We start from the raw sequence: 18,837 nt of genomic DNA on the forward strand, positions 1-18,837 counted from the left end.
TGAGAATTACCTATAATCTAGTCCCGCTACAAAACACTCTCACCAACACTTGGCGATGTCTAGCCGTTACACAATTAACACAGAAAAAACATAACACTACGCGACACTAATGGTTACCGGGGCAGTCTCGCGGGACGCGGGTCGATGCTCGCTGGAGACGGCCAGCGCCGAACATTAACGGGTGCAGGGGGGGCTCTATGAGCGGGCTCCTAAATTCGGCGAAACACTTACATGTGTGCAGCCGGCAGGCATATGCACGGCGTCCTTAAGTAAAAGCACTTTCGCTGGAGTCGGCCAGTACCGTACGTTCTGTGCTACGATACGTATCGCGGTATCACACTGAAGACGGTCGGGATAGGCCCGGCTCCGCAAAATACGCGCCGAGTCGACGTGGGCAGCGGTGAATTAACAAAAGGTTTTAAATTTAAAGATTTAGTACAGAATAAAAAATAATCAATGAAAGAAACTTGGATGCTGCCCACGGACACACGTCTGTTCCCGGCGCGGAGTGGTTCGAGACTGCCGAACATGGCCACCTCGCAAGGAAGTGAAACTTTCTCTTCTTTGTGAGTTGGCGTCAAAAAACTTATATTAATTGAATTTACTCTATGACCAGTTAAAACATGTTCCAGGTGCCCAATTAAAATGTAGCACCTGGTAATTGGGTGCTTAAGGCTTAACAATGATTTAATGTGACGCCACTCCCGCTGCCTGGTTTTAGCTTTTTAATTAATTATTAGTATTGTAAAAGATCTCAGGGTTTTAACGGGGGTTCGGCCTCGTGGCTGCAGGCAGGAGTGCGTCTCGGAGTTTGAAAATTACGTTCAGAAATTACCTGGGCTGTTTAGGCCACCCAGGACGCCTTGAAAATAATTAATAAACAGATTATCAGAACACTGCACTTTATTCAACGTCGATACACTGGATGGTCCTTTTACTGGCCGCGTCCGTTGTCGTACCGCTGTGACACACGTAAACGCCGGCGAATAATACGCGCGACCAGGATAGGTTGCAAAGTGAATCGACGGGCTGAAGCTGTGGCTACGTGTCTCTGAGTAAGATTTAGCATACAGTCACGGAATTGTGGACGCGACAAATTATACAGAAAAGTTAACGAGTAGCGGAGTCCCTGTGATCAAGGTGGTTTGCAGCCTAGCCTGCGACAAAACTACAGACTCGAAAAGTTATGCAATCACGTTGAAGTGGTCGGTGCGCGTCACTTGAACTTCGCGCCGCGCGGCGGACTTCGGCGCTCCTTCCCTTCCTACCTTCCCCCCCCTCTCTGCGTCCAGTGCTGTGTTTTGTCTTCCCCTCGTGAGGTGTCCGCGCATGCGCGTGGCGCCCTCTTGCTTAATTAAAACTAGGTGTAATGCCATGAAGGCTCTTCTTGTTCGTTAGCAGTCAGTCGGTGCTGGTCGTGAATTAAGCATGTAGTCTGATACTTGCTTTAGAGAGAGTGTGTGACAGCGGGGAGAATGCACGTAAGTGTTGTAAGGTGGTGACCCTTACAGTAATGTAAACGGTACTTGGTAATAGCTGTATTATAAATTCTTATTTCGGCCGTCACCGTCTAAATTCTATTTGGCATTAATTGTTTTCCTTGATCGTTTTTGTATTAATACCATGCATAGTTTGTTTGACGTTTCTCCCCGTCTGGTCTACAGTCTTCGTTAGGACATGTTTTTACGTAATGTATTTAATGTATTAATTTGTGAGTTTTCTTTTTATATCTTGCTTTATCATGCTTTACAGTAAGCTTATACCGCCTAGTGTAGGTCAGGCCGCGGTCGCCTGCATGTTCATTTGACGTTTTTTGTATTCTCTAATGAGGCATGTCTGTGTTCACGACATTGTGTAAGCGTTAATACTTAATTGTAATATTTCTATCCATCAAGTATCTATCAAGTTTCTATTATTTATTAAGTATTTAATCCTAAAGAAAACATGGATATGTGTTCACGTATTTTGCCGTGGCATTTGTACCGCTAATTTTTCTTGCTATCAGTATTATTAAAAACCCAGTATTACTCTTGTATGTGAAAGAATGTTTTACGTGAGGCTTTTGCCCAGGATTAAACGACATGTATGTAAATTCATTCTTGCTATTTAAACCTTTGCATCCATCCTTGGCTATAATTGTTAGATTACCTCTTTGAAAACCTTTTATTCAGCATAATTTATTCAGTATTTTTAGGATAGTGTTACACGCAGTTGAAGGTTCACGTGAATGTACTTCACCTGTTTACACTGTCCCATGAAGCTCATGGAAGCCTTCAACTGCGCCACTCTGCTATGTTATGTTGACTATTAAAGCGTTTGTTTTTCTCTTTTGTCTTGCATGCACCATGGGGTCACCGGTCACGGGATGGGTGTATCGTCTACGCCGTGACGAGCTGGTTCAAATCCTCTCCGAGGAGGGCGTTTCCTTCGAGGAGGGCGCTACTGTTGCTGTTTTGAGGAGCCTACTCGTCCAGCATGTTCGTAACTCCTGGGAATCAGCTGATGAGGTACCGTCTCGGCAGTTCCCACCCCCTTCTGGCCCCGCCTTGAACTCAAAATTTAACACAAAAATATTTTTTTCTAACCTTAAGCTTCTTCCTCGGCTTGATAGCTGCGAGCCACGAGCTGTTTTGGATTTTTTAAGTGCGGCATCACGTCTTGAAGGGCTGAAATTAGTTAGTGAGGCAGAATTGTTAAAGGCCCTGCTGAGTCTCTGTGGAGCCGCATTTTTGCAATTACTTACTGACGCAATTACTCAGAATCTTTCTTTTGCTCAGTTCAAAAGCTCAGTTTTGCAATTTGCCTGTCCTCCACGTGTGCTTGAGAGCTGTAAACGAGACTTAGTATTTAGGTTTCAATTGCCTAACGAGCCCACTCTTCAGTTCATTAATTCCGTGGCCAATTATGCGGCCGTTCTTAATTTAAACCTCACAGAAACTGAGTTAGTACAAACTCTCCGCTTGTGCTTCAACATAGCGCCATGCTTAGTCCTCCCACAACTTTGAATGCTTTACGCAAGTGGAGCTCTGAAGTGGAGAATCGCTTGCTCGCTGTTAGAAAATATAAGGAGGAATTCCCCATTTCATCTACATCGCGGTTTTATAAGCCCAAAAACTTAGAATTTCAGCCTGCTGTGAATGTTTATTCTCAGTCCGCTCGTGCTACGCGCGCGCCGCAGCTCGTTGATTGTGCGGCTAGTGTAACCGAGCCCCTTGTCGGCTCCGGCCGCGCTACCGACAGGCGCCCCCCTCCCACTAATGCGCCCGGCCGTAAGGCCAGCCGGTCTAGGTGTGCCAACTGCGGAAAGTTCGGTCACGCGGTGTCTGAGTGCACGCAGCCCGCTGTGAGCCGTGATTTACGCAAATGCTTTAGGTGCAACCGCGCAGGGCACTATAGGGATCAGTGTCCGGGAAACGGGCCCCGATCAGGGCGTATGAGCGGTCGCCGCGATCGTCGTCAGAGAAAAGCCGCCTTTCATAAATTTTACAATTTTGTTCATGTTAATTTGTTTAGTGATATTGTTCCGGCATTAGTGGATTCCGGAGCCACTCGTTCTTTGTTGAGTGCTGATTTTTTTGATTCCTTATGTAATAAATTACCTGCATTGCAGAGCCGTGTGACTACGTGCCCTGACGTCATTATTTGTGTAGCTAACGGAGAAGTAGTACGCGCTAACATGACAGTTGAGCTTCACATTAAAATTGCCGGATTTTCCTGGAACTGGCATTTTTACATTATTCCTGGTTTGTGTCATTCACTTATCCTTGGTCTGGATTTTCTGGGGAAAACTCGTTGTTTGATTGACGTGGCTAATCAGCATCTTGTTTTTGGCTTTCGCCCTTCATTAAAAATTAAATTAATTCCGCAGAATGCCGCCCCTGAAGTCATGTCTTGTCCTGACATGAGTGACATGACCTTCAGAGACTCTCTGATTTCGGACGTTTTCAGTCGTTATCCTGACGTAATAAACAGTCGTATAGGTAGGTGTGATGTATTGCCCTATAAGTTTTATTTAAAGGATCGCACGCCTGTTAAGGCCAAAGGCCACAGAGTATCACCCCCTAAACTACAAAAAATGAAGATTATTGTCGATCGCCTCATGGAAGCTGGGGTCATTGCCCCATCTATTTCTGATTTTAGCTCGCCTACTTTTCTAGTTCCTAAAAAGGAGGCTGGAGAATTTCGCTTGGTTCACAACTTCAAATCTCTAAATGATAAGGTCATTCAGGACTCTTACGAATTACCGACGGTAGAGAGCGCTCTACAACACCTAGGAGAGGCAGCCATTTTTTCCGTCATCGATTTGAACGCCAGTTTCCATCAAATCCTCTTGCATCCTGATTGCCGTAAATACACCGCATTTTCTACCCCTTGGGGACAATTTCAGTTCAATAGGGTGCCCATGGGAGTTTCTTTTGGTAGTCAGGCCATGAGCCGCGTGCTGGACCATATTCTTTCTGATTTGAAGTATAAATTTGTCTTTAACTATATTGATGATATTATTGTTTATAGCGCTAGCTTAGAAGAGCACAAACAACATCTAACTCAAGTGTTTGACCGTCTTCGAGCGGCTGGGTTAACTGTTAATCCTGACAAACTTCGTTTGGCCCAGGACCATGTTAAGTTCCTTGGTTACATTATTTCTAAGGGAAAGCTCATTATGGACCCTGACAAGGTTTTACCCATAGTTAATTTTCCGCCCCCTAAAAACGTCAAGGGAATTCAGAGATTCCTAGGCATGACAGGTTACTATGCACGCTTTATACCGGACTATGCTGCGGTCTGTGGTCCGTTGAATAAGCTGCGCAAGAAAAACACAGCCTTTGAATGGGGTGACGCGCAACAGAAAGCCTTGGATAATCTTAAGGCCCTTGTCTCTTCTCCTCCCGTTTTGATCCTTCCGGATTTTCAGCGTAGGTTCGCACTTCAGGTCGATGCGTCTAGTATTGCTCTAGGAGCCGTCCTAGGTCACCTCGAAAATGATAGATTACGTCCCATAGCTTATGCTAGCCGATCGTTGACAGACGGAGAAAGGCGTCTCGGCGTGTATGAGAAGGAGGCGCTTGCATGTTTGTTCGGCGTTGAGAAGTTCGCCTCGTACCTGGACTGTCAGGAATTTGACCTGTACACTGACAATCAGGCACTTAGCTGGTTATTTAACCACCCTAACCAGCTAGGGAAATTAGGGCGCTGGGTGTTACGGCTGTCCCGCTTTAACTTTAAGCTACACCATCTTAAGGGTAGTGACAATGTGGTCGCTGACACGTTGTCACGGATGTTTACCCCTGAGGAGTTTGACACCAGTGCCTTGCCAGTATCTTGTTCTGAGCCGATTAGTGCCGCGGTGTGCAAGGTCTTCCCAGAGTCTTTTCTTAGTATCCGTGATTGTCAGAAGGATGACCCGCTGTGCGTTCGCATACGCAGGGATTTGCATCATGGCACTGTTACGCCCTACGTAGAGGAACAAGGTGTAATTTATTACACAGGGAAATCAGGCAAGCAGAGGAAGGCAGTGGTCCCTGCCTCCCTTCGTCCGATGGTTCTTAAGTACTTTCATGACTCATTGTTGGGTGCTCACTTGGGTATCGAAAAAACATTCCGCCGCATCAGCGCGCATCTGGCATGGCCCGAACTACGTGCAGACGTGCGTCACCACGTGAGGTCCTGTGTTGACTGCCAGGTTTCTAAACCCCCGCAATGTGCCAAGGTTGGCCTGTATTGTGCGGATCCCCCGGTTGCTCCATGGCACGTTCTGCATATGGATATTTTTGGCCCCCTTACACGCTCCAAAAAGGGAAATATTTGCATTCTAGTGGTTCTGGACATCTTTTCCAAATTTGTGTTACTACTCCCCTTAAAAAATATGAAGGCGACTAGTATTGTTAAAGCCTTAAGAGAGCAAGTGTGGAAATTTTTTGGTGCTCCTGCTATGATAACCTGTGATAATGCCCGTTACTTCCGGTCTGTATTATTTAAGGATATGTGTTTTGAATGGGCTATTAAACCCATTTACAGTAGTCCCTATTGCCCCCAGGGTAATCGGTCTGAACGTGTAAACAAGGTGCTTAAAGCCACTCTAACTGCTTATTACAGGGATGACCAGTCATTGTGGGACAGTGACCTTGAATTCATCAACGTGGCGTTTAATTCTGCTGTCCATATGGCGACAGGGTTTCCCCCTTCCATCCCCTTCATGGGCCGTGAGTTGACCCATCCTTTGCTTAACTCCTGGGGACTGCCGCCTCTGGAACTCGCGTCTGACAGTGATTCCCTGGAGGCCATGCTTGACGATGTGAGTTGTAATCTTAAGAAGGCCCGCGAGGCTGTAGCCGCCTCTTATAACGCTACGCGGAGACCTCATGGTTTTGCTGTTAATGACTTGGTTCTCTTAAAGAATTTTAAATTGCCAAAACTGGCTGATAATGTTAATTCAAAATTGATTTCTGCTTTTGTTGGGCCATTTGTAATTGATAAATTTTTGGGAGACAACACGGTCCTATTGCGTAACCCTTCTGGTAATAGAAAATATAAAAAGGCCCATGTGGGTCAATTAAAGAAATTTCATCAATAATTTTTTTTTTTTCCTTTTTTGGACTTAGTTTTTTTTGTTGTTGTTTGGGTGTTCGTGTTTCCTTCTCTTTTTTTTTTCCTTTCCTCCCACCGATGCTCCCGCCACGCCCAGAAGAGGACTTCGCGCCGCAGCGCACCCGACGCTCCTCGCCCTGCCCGAGATAGCGTGACCGCAGCCGCCCGCCGGGTTCGTCGTGTCTGCGAGGTCACTTGCTTGCTGGGACGTTGGTCGCCGTCACGTCACCGATGAGGAGCGGTGGCATGGAGTCGCCGCCGTCTCCTGCCCGTGAGGGGCCGTGACGCGTGCGGAGACTGACTCTCCTGCAGCGGCCGCTTCGGATGGCCCTGCCTGCCAGGCGTCGAGCGTGGGCAGGCGGTGGGGACGCCCGCCGTTCTTGCCCTGGGTTCGCGCTGGGGGAAGGCATGCTGTTCCTGCTACTCTGGGATGAAGAAGATGCTGTCCGATTTTGAATTTATTAGGGACGTCCCGTACTCTAAACTTTCTCTTCAGCGCTGAAGAGTCTTTATTTCAGTGGAAACGCTGAAGACTCTTTATTTCTGTGGATACACTGAGAATCCTTGCTAGGTGTCCTACACGGAAAATTATGCCAGTCATGAACTCATTTCAAGAAATTGTTATCTAGAAACATTGGTTGTATTTGTATACACATAGACATGTGTTGAACTCACTTCAAGAAATTGCTAGTTAGAAACATTGTTTGTATTCGTATACACAGAGAAATGTGTTGAACTCACTTCAAGAAATCGTCAGTTAGATATCAAGAAATTGTATTTTAGAAACATTTGTTTGTATTTGTACACACATAGAATTGTGTTGACTTGACATTTGAGTTACTTCAAGAGTGTTGTGACCGGACCTGCAGTTCCTCGTGTCCTTGTGACTTGGTTGGCGAGGCTCGCGGTTGCATTCGTCAAGGGTGGGGGAGTTGAAGTGGTCGGTGCGCGTCACTTGAACTTCGCGCTGCGCGGCGGACTTCGGCGCTCCTTCCCTTCCTACCTTCCCCCCCCCTCTCTGCGTCCAGTGCTGTGTTTTGTCTTCCCCTCGTGAGGTGTCCGCGCATGCGCGTGGCGCCCTCTTGCTTAATTAAAACTAGGTGTAATGCCATGAAGGCTCTTCTTGTTCGTTAGCAGTCAGTCGGTGCTGGTCGTGAATTAAGCATGTAGTCTGATACTTGCTTTAGAGAGAGTGTGTGACAGCGGGGAGAATGCACGTAAGTGTTGTAAGGTGGTGACCCTTACAGTAATGTAAACGGTACTTGGTAATAGCTGTATTATAAATTCTTATTTCGGCCGTCACCGTCTAAATTCTATTTGGCATTAATTGTTTTCCTTGATCGTTTTTGTATTAATACCATGCATAGTTTGTTTGACGTTTCTCCCCGTCTGGTCTACAGTCTTCGTTAGGACATGTTTTTACGTAATGTATTTAATGTATTAATTTGTGAGTTTTCTTTTTATATCTTGCTTTATCATGCTTTACAGTAAGCTTATACCGCCTAGTGTAGGTCAGGCCGCGGTCGCCTGCATGTTCATTTGACGTTTTTTGTATTCTCTAATGAGGCATGTCTGTGTTCACGACATTGTGTAAGCGTTAATACTTAATTGTAATATTTCTATCCATCAAGTATCTATCAAGTTTCTATTATTTATTAAGTATTTAATCCTAAAGAAAACATGGATATGTGTTCACGTATTTTGCCGTGGCATTTGTACCGCTAATTTTTCTTGCTATCAGTATTATTAAAAACCCAGTATTACTCTTGTATGTGAAAGAATGTTTTACGTGAGGCTTTTGCCCAGGATTAAACGACATGTATGTAAATTCATTCTTGCTATTTAAACCTTTGCATCCATCCTTGGCTATAATTGTTAGATTACCTCTTTGAAAACCTTTTATTCAGCATAATTTATTCAGTATTTTTAGGATAGTGTTACACGCAGTTGAAGGTTCACGTGAATGTACTTCACCTGTTTACACTGTCCCATGAAGCTCATGGAAGCCTTCAACGTCAGTGAGCGACGTACGCGTAGTCTCAATGCGTGGCAAGATAGTCACTTAAAACACACGTTGCCAATTACACTAAAACATGAAGAAAGTTACAATATGAAAGTTATTCAGTCTTTCACAAGATTCTCGACGATAACAATTAATGGGCTACTGGAGCCGAAAACTGCGTGCCAATATTACGCGGTCCTTAAACTGGACATGGCCTTACGTATTACTTTAAAAATCCCTAAAGGGAATTAAATATTCAGTTAAATGTCGCACGAAGTATCGTGCGACTTAAGTGGGGTCGGCGCCGAGCTAATTGAAAGGTTTGTAGAAACATACACTATTGCTGAAATGTTGATGAGAAACTAGAAGTGCTGGCCCGACGTTCGCGGAGCGTCCGACCCCGGAGAGCCCGCGACGAAGACTGCTCGAGACCGCCCGGCGGCCTCGCGCCTAAACGCGTGGAACGCGGGAAAACCGACCCGACCAGTTTTGGACTTAGAAACAAATTACACGACATATGCTTATAAGACAATTAGACATAATTACCCTTACATGAACCCTTCTTTTAAATTGTTATTAATTTGGTTGTTCTAATTAACAAAATAATCAAGAGTTTAATTAGGCGCATTGCCACACCCGGCCGGGCGCTGTCGTCGTCGCGGCGTTCGTTGCGGTGCACTTTCTTACACTTTGTGAAGATCACGCTCGGGCGTGTTCGTCGCACTTCGGAGCCAGTGTTGTTGTGGCATAACGACCTTTGCGGACCAGAGGGAGCACCGGCGGTTGGCGTCAAATGTATTTGATTATTTAAATTGTGACATCAAGTTGGCGACTGTAAATTTACTAACATATTGTCCCACTGTGAATTGTTTTAGAGGGATTTCTCCTATTCTGACTTGATCATAGTCACGGGCATTTTAATTAAGGCCAGTGGCCGCGGTGACTGTTAATGAGGTTTGTTGTCTATTGGGGTCACGCCCGGGGCGCTCGCCTGACTCAATCCGGCTGGGCAAGGGGCGCGCTCCGAAAACGGGATACGGTACTGGCAGTGCGGAGCACGGGCTTAAAGGCCATGGTCGGTGATGTAACATTTCATTGTGTAACATTTCAGGTAGTGAAAACTTTCACAGTTTTTCTTGCATAGTTTTTTTTTTCTACCATTAATTATTAATGATCTTTAGAACTTATTTACTTTGAAATAGCTGTAACAGTGTTTAAATAAATCCAAAAAACTTTTCACTCGTTTTTATATTTAGTACATTCAAATTTACTGTCTTATTTTCAATAGTTCCACCGGGCTGTAGTTTGCGCAGCTAGTTTGCATAAACTCCGCTGTAAAACGCTAGAGAGATTGTTTGGACAAGGGATCAAAAATTATCAGTTGATGGCATTACGTGATGCAGGTTCAGCCACTGTTCATTCGCCCAAAACTTTGCGGATATTGTTTTTGACGACGTTTGACGACGGTTATTAAGTATGAATGAAAATGTCTGTCTTAAACAGTATCTTACATAAAATACAGTCTTTTAAATTTGTTTTCACAATGCAGACACTACTCTTAAGCCAATGATTTTAGAGTCTGTTTGGACGTTCAATAGATGAGTTTTTAACTGTGGGATTTGTGAAAAGAGCATTGACTTTCTGGTCTTCCTCTTAAATTGTCTTTGCACGTTGCATAATAATTGGACGAAAAAGTGTTCTGCTATCTCCTCTTCAGAGTGATAGCGATATTATATTTGCATTTAATACTTGCCGTGTTAATTGTTACGTACCCTTTCTAAATGGCCCTTTCTTCGAGACTAATTATTCTTTCAAACAACTTTTTAAATAATAATGCTTCTTCACTTAATGTAATTTCTTCTAGAGCCGGGTGAGTAATTACTAAATTTAAATAAATGTAATATAGTATTGTGATTTAAAATTTTACTTTAAAGGTAGTTAATTTTTTTGCTCTATTTAATTCTGCTGAGCATTAATTGGTAAATGTTTTATTGCAAAAATTCGTCTCCGTGACCTTGCTCAAGGCAGGGACCTTGAACGTTTTTGAACTGAAAATTCTTACATCCTCTTGCATTTGGGCTTCCACCCGGTTGTAAGTTCACCTTTAATTCACTGCCTCTCCGCTTTTAGCTTTCTCTTTAGGTCCTCCGCACCTAGGGTTACCAGACACTGATAATAAAAAAGGACATTCATCTCACAAAAGGAGGACATTTCACTAAAAAGGAGGACAATATATTTTCTTAAAAAGCCATGAATTAATTACAATGGAGTACGATATTTTACAATGTTTTGGCATTTAATACAGTTTCAGTATAAAGAATCAAACATACTACACATATTAAAAACATGTGCTGCTACCTGTCAAGCTGTCATAGAACTACTTACTAGTGGGGTGACTCTGCGGACAGCGCATTAGCGCGCACCGCGCGCTTTACTCAGAGTGTAACTAAAGGAATTATCTTACTTTATAAAAAAGCCGGACATTTTGGAGCATTAAGGAAAATCCGGCCGGACGCAAAAAAATACATAAAAAGGAGGACATGTCCTCCTTTTGCCGGACGTCTGGTAACCCTATCCGCACCTCTCTTCCAATGCCTTCCTCCCAAGCCCATTCCACTCCAGTTCTGTCCTCATCAGGAATGAGTGTCGAGCTTTCTGTTTGTTTCCACTTCCTCTGTATCTTCCACATATGGTCTCCCCTCTCTGTGTGCCCTTCTCTACACAAGTGTTTCCCATTTCTCCCCATCATGACCCACTTCGCTGCTGTATGCTGCATCTTATCCAGCCCTTGCTCCGTCGTCACCGGTATGGGTCCCTATCACCGCCACATACTAAATCATTGGCCTGACAAATGTGGAGTATGCCTTTTTCTTTACCTTCCTTCACAGACCCTTCAGTGTCCTGCCAAGCAGACCTGTACTCAGGGTGTCTACTGGCCTGGAAAACCTGGAAAACCTGGAAAAATCAGGGAATATTGTAATCAGGGAAAAATCAGGGAATTTTTGTTTGGTAGGTTGTAGTTTGCAATACGTTTTTTGTTTATTGATCTGCTTGCATTGACGTAGCATCAAGTGAATCGCGCCCAATTTTTTTAAAATTTAATGGAAAATAACGAACAGTTCCCACGTCCATTTTCTTTTATTTACCATCGGATTCGGAAGTGGCGTTAAATCATGTGATACAAACTGGTTCAAGCTGGTTTGTTATCCTGCTGACGTACGTACTGCAGCATGTGCTTCCCACGTTCTGATTATACCGACAGGTGCATCAATGGATGCCCTCAACGTAAACTGGGCATTTTTGTTAGCTTTGAAAATACATATCACAGACACTTTAGGCGAAGATTCGCCATCGTTGCTACAAAATTGGTAGCTGTGGGCTTCATACGGTCCATGGTGCTTTCAAAACTGGAATTTCTGCTATACAATTAGACGTTGTTAGTTTTTTGAGGCACAGTTACTATTTGTTTATGCATGTACCTACCTGCAAGGAGGGCAGATTACATTAGAATAACTGGATCAGAGCTTTTTTCCAAGAAATTTTGTGCAATCAGATGGAATACTGCAGTTGCTGAGTGTGCCATGAAAACGTTACCCCACCTAAAGAAATTTGTTAGTGAAGTTTCTATTTCATCTGTGTCTTTCAGTGTAGTGAAAAGTGCTCTTGAAGAAAGTAAAATTGACATTCTTCTACTCTTTGGCATCAGAGCGGGAATTGTTTCTCACAATGTTCCAAAGTGAAGCACCCATGGCACCTTTTCTCTATGATTCACTGGTAGACATTTTATTAGCTTTGGCAGGAAAGTTTTTTAAACCAGAGGTACTGAAGAGCTTTAGGGAGAAACACAATGTATCTCGGTTGAATGTGGATAACCAGGAAAATCTATTGACTGCTAACAATATCAAGTTGGGTTATGCAGTACGCCATGCCATCAAGAAAGAGAAATTACTAGTAAAGTCTGTCCTGTTACTGAAAAATGATGTTAGGACTTGTCTAAAGGTTATGGTAAAAAAACTTCAAGACAAAAGTCCCCTGAAGTACAAACTTACCAAGGGACTTTCCTGCTTATGTCCGTCTGTGGCTTTAAATTCGGGTGTGAGGAAACAGCGTGTGAATTACAGTTTAGAATGTTGTCTTCAAAACAAGTGGCTATAAGGACAAGAAGCTGATAACATTGAGTGATCATATCAGTTGGTATGTTCCTCGCAAGATTCTGAAGCACTGTTCTCGTCTTTTCTCGAGAAGACTGGCGCCTTGATCACTTGTGGATGCTCATTCTTAAGGCATATACAGTAGCTGCCAAAACAGGCCTTCTAAAGTTTGTGAGGATGATGTTGGTACTTTCCCATGGAAATGCATCATTGGAAAGAGGTTTTTCAGTAAATTATAATTTTCTGACTGAAAACTTGCAGGAAGAAATACTGATCGCACAAAGACAGATGTAAGAAAAGGAAGCTACAGACAAGAAGAAGGCAGAAAAAGAAGAGTTGAAGAGGAGATCAAGGCATTGCAGTTGAAGAAGGCTCGAGTGTTCGATTTGGCTCATTCTGAAGCAAGTACAATAGACGCAAAAGTTGAGTCACTGCGAAATTGATGGGAGCTTCCTTTTACTTATGTTTTTGCAAAAGTAAGTGTTAGAAATATTTGTAGCAGCATGTTTTATTTGCCATCAATTGAGTCACTTTGGCCACGTCTGGAAGAAGGTATTTTTTTACTAATTTAAGTGAGTTGAAATACTTTGAAACCTGTCAGTGTACTGTTATGCAGTTTTTTCAGTTTCGTGGAATGTCGTAATTGTGTTACAGAAAGCCTGGAAAAGTTCAGTTTTAGACCTGGAAAACCTGGAAAAATCAGGGAATTTCATTTACTAGAGCTGGTAGACACCCAGTGTACTCTCTTCCCTTTCTTGACTACTTTCTGAACCTGCTTCCACCATCACAGGTAGTTCTCTATGATGGAGTACGTACCCCCAGGTACTTGTATTGGACTAGCTCTCTTATCTCTTGCCCCCTCTGACAATACTCATCCCTTACCATGTTCCTGTTGTCTACATTTAACCAGTGGCATAGCAAGTCCAGTGGCCTGTTCTGGAAATTTTCTTGTTACCCTCCACCCCTTTTTCACTGAAAATTAGTAATTAAATAAAGAAAAATTAGTCAGTTATAGTTCCAAGTGTTATTTTCTGGTTTATTCACTTAACATTGTAAGCATATTAACACTTATAACCATTCTTCCCCCGCCTAAATATCTCCTCTGTGAATATACAGAGCACTAAGTCAGAGCTGTAGTGAAGAGTGCAGGTCATGCTTGGGAGAGCGTTTTGGCTGTCGTGATGAGTGAAGGTCATGCTTGGAAGAGCGTGTAATGACTGTCGTGATGAGTGCAGGTCATGCTTGACCGAGCACGATGGCTGTCGTGATGAGTGCAGGTTGTATTTGGAAGAGCGCGTGGTGATTGTCGTGATGAGTGAAGGTCATGCTTGGAAGAGCGCGTGATGACTGTCGTGATGAGTGCAGGTCATGCTTGGCAGAGCGTTTTGGCTGTCGTGATGAGTGCAGGTCATGCTTGGAAGAGCGCGTGATGACTGTCGTGATGAGTGCAGGTCATGCTTGGCAGAGCGTTTTGGCTGTCGTGATGAGTGAAGGTCATGCTTGGAAGAGCGCGTGATGACTGTCGTGATGAGTGCAGGTCATGCTTGGCAGAGCGTTTTGGCTGTCGTGATGAGTGAAGGTCATGCTTGGAAGAGCCCGTGACGACTGTCGTGATGAGTGCAGGTCATGCTTGGAAGAGCCCGTGACGACTGTCGTGATGAGTGCAGGTCATGGTGGTCCCACGTGGAGATGGGCCCACCCGATGCCATTCTGGGAGTCACAGAAGCGTTCAAGCGCGACACCAACCCAAACAAGATAAACCTGGGCGTGGGAGCGTACCGAGACGACGATGGGAAGCCTTTTGTTCTGCCGAGTGTCCGCAAGGTGGGTTGGTGAGGAGGTGGAGTATTGCTTGCGCGGTCCTGTGGCTGGCACCTCCAGTATGAATCGTGGTGATGTTGCAGGCAGAGGACAGGATGCGCTCCAAGAACCTGGACAAGGAGTACTCTCCGATCGGGGGCAGCGCCCAGTTCTGCGAGCTGTCCATCAACCTGGCCCTCGGTGACGGCAGCGAGCAGGTCAAGAACGGCCTGGTACGCCCTCTATTCCACCACAAGATTCCTAGTACTGGAGTCACTGTTTTATAACAGACAAGTCTCATGACAGTTGTAAACACAAATAATACTGTTTACCGTTAAACCTTTAGTTCTGAGAACTAGTAACAGACTCTGTGTTTGTGTAAGATAAGATATTAAAGCTGTGTAACTTAAATCAATAAGTTAACTACTACTTTATTAGCATATTGTGTGTGGTTGTGTAGTGTTATGAATGCAGGGTTTTAAAAATTTCTGAAAACAATTCAAATTATTTTTATCATACAATCCTGTGCTATTAAAACAGAAATCCTTGTGTGTGTGTGTGTGTGTGTGTGTCTATATATCTCTATGTTTATTTAACTCTTAATTACTTTAACATCAGTCAACAAAACATGGATTCCACAAACAGGTTAAGAAGTAACTTAATATATGTATACGTATTGACAAATATATTAAACTTATAACATTCAATGAATTGGTTGACAAATATATTAAATTTAGTAAATATATTAAAATTACATCATTTAAAGTATGGGCCGGCCCTAATTAGAAAATTACTCTTAGGTTTCATTTGGCATGGATAAACAAAATCAAAAACAATGAAAAGGTTAACATAATTGCACAAAAACGAGTGACGCCTACTTATTCTAAGGCACTTTCTTTGAGTTTACTTGACTAGTGAAAATTCACAGTTGAGGGTTACAAGGAATTTCAGACCAAGTGGCCAGAATTCTCAGGAAGCATGAAATGCATGCTATTCTCAAACCTGTAAACAATATTGAGGGGTCCCTGACATCAGTGAAAGATAAAACTTAAGTCAAAAATCTAGCCGGTGAGTACACGGTTCCATGTTCGTGTGTAAAAGTATATATAGGACAAACTGGCAGGCAAATAATCACAAGGGTTAAAGAACATATCAGTGACTATAAACATGAAAACCTACGATCAGCTATAGCAGAACACTTCTTGGAAACCAGACACAGCATTGAGTTTGACCAGTCCCACACCGTAGCCAAAATTCCACAATATAAGAAAAAGTACATTCGAGAATCTGTTGAAATAGCAAAACACCCATTGAACATAGAGGATGGTTACGAATTAAGCAAAATATGGGACCCAATCTTGAGAAATCCTCAAAACCTAGCCATGCATCCAACAACAAACAGATCGCCTCTGGTTGGCCAAACCGCCCAGCCAACCAGAAGAGAAGAAGCCACTGATTGGCCAGCACTCTCAGCCAATCCCACCAGCCCAGCTCCAATTGGCCAAACCAACAAGCCAACCAGGAGAAAGAAAGTCTGATTGGTTCACAGCTGCAGCCAATTGGGGAACACTCCTCTCAGGTGAGAGTATTAAAGGCAGAAGAACTTGTAATAACCTCGGTAGGTAACTCTACCCTGATGATGGCGACTGCAATGTAGACCGAAACATCGGTGATATTTTCGCATTCCACGCGTCACAGTCCAGAAGCCAAGCAACTCCAGGCAGTGGCCTGCGATCTTTACTAAAGATCGAAAAAACTTATCAATAAATGTTTTCATGTTTATATGACTATAAATTAAATTTGGTGTTATGAGTAAATCTGTGAGTGTTATCTTTTCTTATCTTGTGTGCAAAGTCTAGTATCTATGTTCTGTTCTACACAATTTTTTTTCTGTTATTATTTGTCCCTCGCAGAGAGAGAAAAAAAGTTTCATCGAAATCCTTGTGGGTATTTTATATTGGTGCTGGAAAAAACTGACAAAAAATTTTAAAACTAGGTATGTTTTAGAATACTAAATAATGTTAATAGACTTTTCCAATAGTTTTTTTAAAATTATTTTCAGCAAATGTGCAGATATCTTTACCTCAAAACAGTTTTATTGTTATAGATTAGTATGGATATCAAAATTGGCAAATATGACATTTAACAGATATCCTATACTAATATTATAAAGCTGAAGAGTTTGTTTTTTTGTTTGAACGTGCTAATCTCAGGAACCACTGGTCCGATTTTAAAAATTCTTTCAGTGTTGGATAGTACATTTATCGAGGAAGGCTATAGGCTATATTATATTATCAATAACATTAGGGATCCTTACTGAAAGTCCAATTTAGAATCAAATGCGTTGGAGGGGGGTTAGATACAACATGCAGTACACGTACGAAGTGTGTGTTGACAATGCCGCAGGCGCTAGAAGTTTATTTCCTATTGCCTATTAACATTGTTGCCATGCACTAGATGCCTTATCATTCTTAATTTTCCCATACAAGTAAAAAACACCCGTGTGATATTAACAACGAAGAAATCAGTACCCTCATAAGAGTTCAATTAGTATTTAAATACTTTTTATCACTTTAAATTGGAAACCTAAACTATTGTTTTTTTTTCCTCTCTCTGTGTTTAATTTGTTTTTTATTGCCCTTTTTTTCAAGTGTATATATTTTACAGACTTGAAACTTCACAGTAATGTTCCTTATGTTACGCAGGATGACATTTTCCGAAAATTAGATCCCATGGGTGGTTAAAACCAGGCAACAGTGGGTACTTTGTCTGTATGAGAACAGGATTTTGCATTGTTCATGCCTTCTGCGTCTCCATGGCAACGGGCATCGCGCGGCAGTGGCGTACCCACAAGGAGGGGCAGGTATAATGAGCGGCGCAAGAGTGATCTGCCTGTAGACTGCCGTAGTGAAGTACGGGTACATCAGTTGTACGTTGCGTGCACGAGTCGGGAAACCATCGATGCTATTCATTTTCTCTCCGGTACATTATACAGCATTGTAATAAATTTTCACTGAATTTTTTTTATTTACCATTACTGTAAATGGGAGATGTGGCTTTTTTTTTTCCATTAGTATAGCCGTGCGAAGCCGGGTCGAGCAGCTAGTTTAATAATAAAAATAATTATGGGCCACAAAAATTATCATTTTGCTAGAGATGTTAATTTTTTACTAAATTACATTTTTATTTTCTATTTTTTGCTAATTTCCAACATAGGTCACATTTTAGGTTTTATTTTTTTTTCAATTCAATTAGTTTACTTTCAAATGTTATTCCTTTGTAAAAACATATTGTATAAAATGCCAGACATTTGCAACATATGTTTGACAGTTTCAAAAAATATTACAAAATGTATCTTTTTCACATTTAGACAGAAATAATCCAGTCGTGAAGACTTTCAGCGATCTGATGCATCTTATATTTGTACTTCGCAGTTTGTCTAGGATGCATGTGCGTGTATACATAATTAAATTCTAATTTATGTGTGTCACTTAAGACTTACCAGCACTTCAGTTACTACACAAATTCAACATATATACTGTCCTTGCTGAAGATTTTTGTCTTCTCTTAGAGGAAAGTTGTAAATTTGCCTAATAACATGAAAACAAAACAACTTAGCTGCACTGTCAACAGCCATACAAATATGCATGCCTTCACCATACTGTTCATACTGTTGCAATTAAAATATACAGTACTGACAATTCTATTCTCATTTAATTTTCTTATACTCTTATTTTTGTAAACAAAGTTAAACATTACATAATAAAATGAATTAACCTGAATCAGTTAACATTGCTATGGCAGTTTATTGAACGTCAATATTGTTTCAAGGTGAATTCCAAATGTGAAAATGTGAAATGTAACCCACAAGAAAACAGGAAGCACTTGACTGAAATAAAAACAAACAGTAACAGATTCTGAGCGAACACAGGATGCCACCAGTACCAGAACACGCCCGGATCACGAGCAGTAGGATGCCTGGTTGAAGACACTGTGGGAATGCGAGACTGCGAGGCTGTACGAAGCGCTGGGAGTGTGGGACTCTGTGTTGCAGAACGCCACGCTGCAGGGCATCTCGGGCACAGGCGCTCTGCGTCTGGGCGGGGCCTTCCTCGCCGCCTTCTTCCCCGGCAACAAGGAAGTGTACCTGCCCACACCATCGTGGGGCAACCACACGCCCATCTTCAAGCACTCGGGGCTCGGGGTCAAGCAGTACCGCTACTACGACCCCAACACCTGTGGCTTTGACTTCCAGGGCGCCCTGCAGGACATAGCCGTGAGTACCCCCTCCCCGACTCT

At 42.8% G+C, this 18,837-nt stretch overlaps 1 protein-coding gene across 1 annotated transcript in view; it reads left to right on the forward strand.

The window, feature by feature from the left end:
- The first annotated feature begins 9,971 nt into the window (after nucleotides 1-9,971).
- LOC134530742 (aspartate aminotransferase, mitochondrial) overlaps nucleotides 9,972-18,837 on the forward strand; it is a 56,711-nt gene continuing 47,845 nt past the window's right edge. The window contains exons 1-4 of the mRNA XM_063365865.1: nucleotides 9,972-10,457; nucleotides 14,406-14,562; nucleotides 14,643-14,771; nucleotides 18,593-18,814. Coding sequence (XP_063221935.1) covers nucleotides 10,369-10,457; nucleotides 14,406-14,562; nucleotides 14,643-14,771; nucleotides 18,593-18,814 — 597 coding nt within the window. The 5' untranslated portion in view covers nucleotides 9,972-10,368. The remainder of the gene's footprint in view (nucleotides 10,458-14,405; nucleotides 14,563-14,642; nucleotides 14,772-18,592; nucleotides 18,815-18,837) is intronic.

Source organism: Bacillus rossius, chromosome 1 (assembly GCF_032445375.1).
Source record: "Bacillus rossius redtenbacheri isolate Brsri chromosome 1, Brsri_v3, whole genome shotgun sequence".
In the NCBI taxonomy this organism is placed as follows: Eukaryota; Metazoa; Arthropoda; class Insecta; order Phasmatodea; family Bacillidae; genus Bacillus; species Bacillus rossius.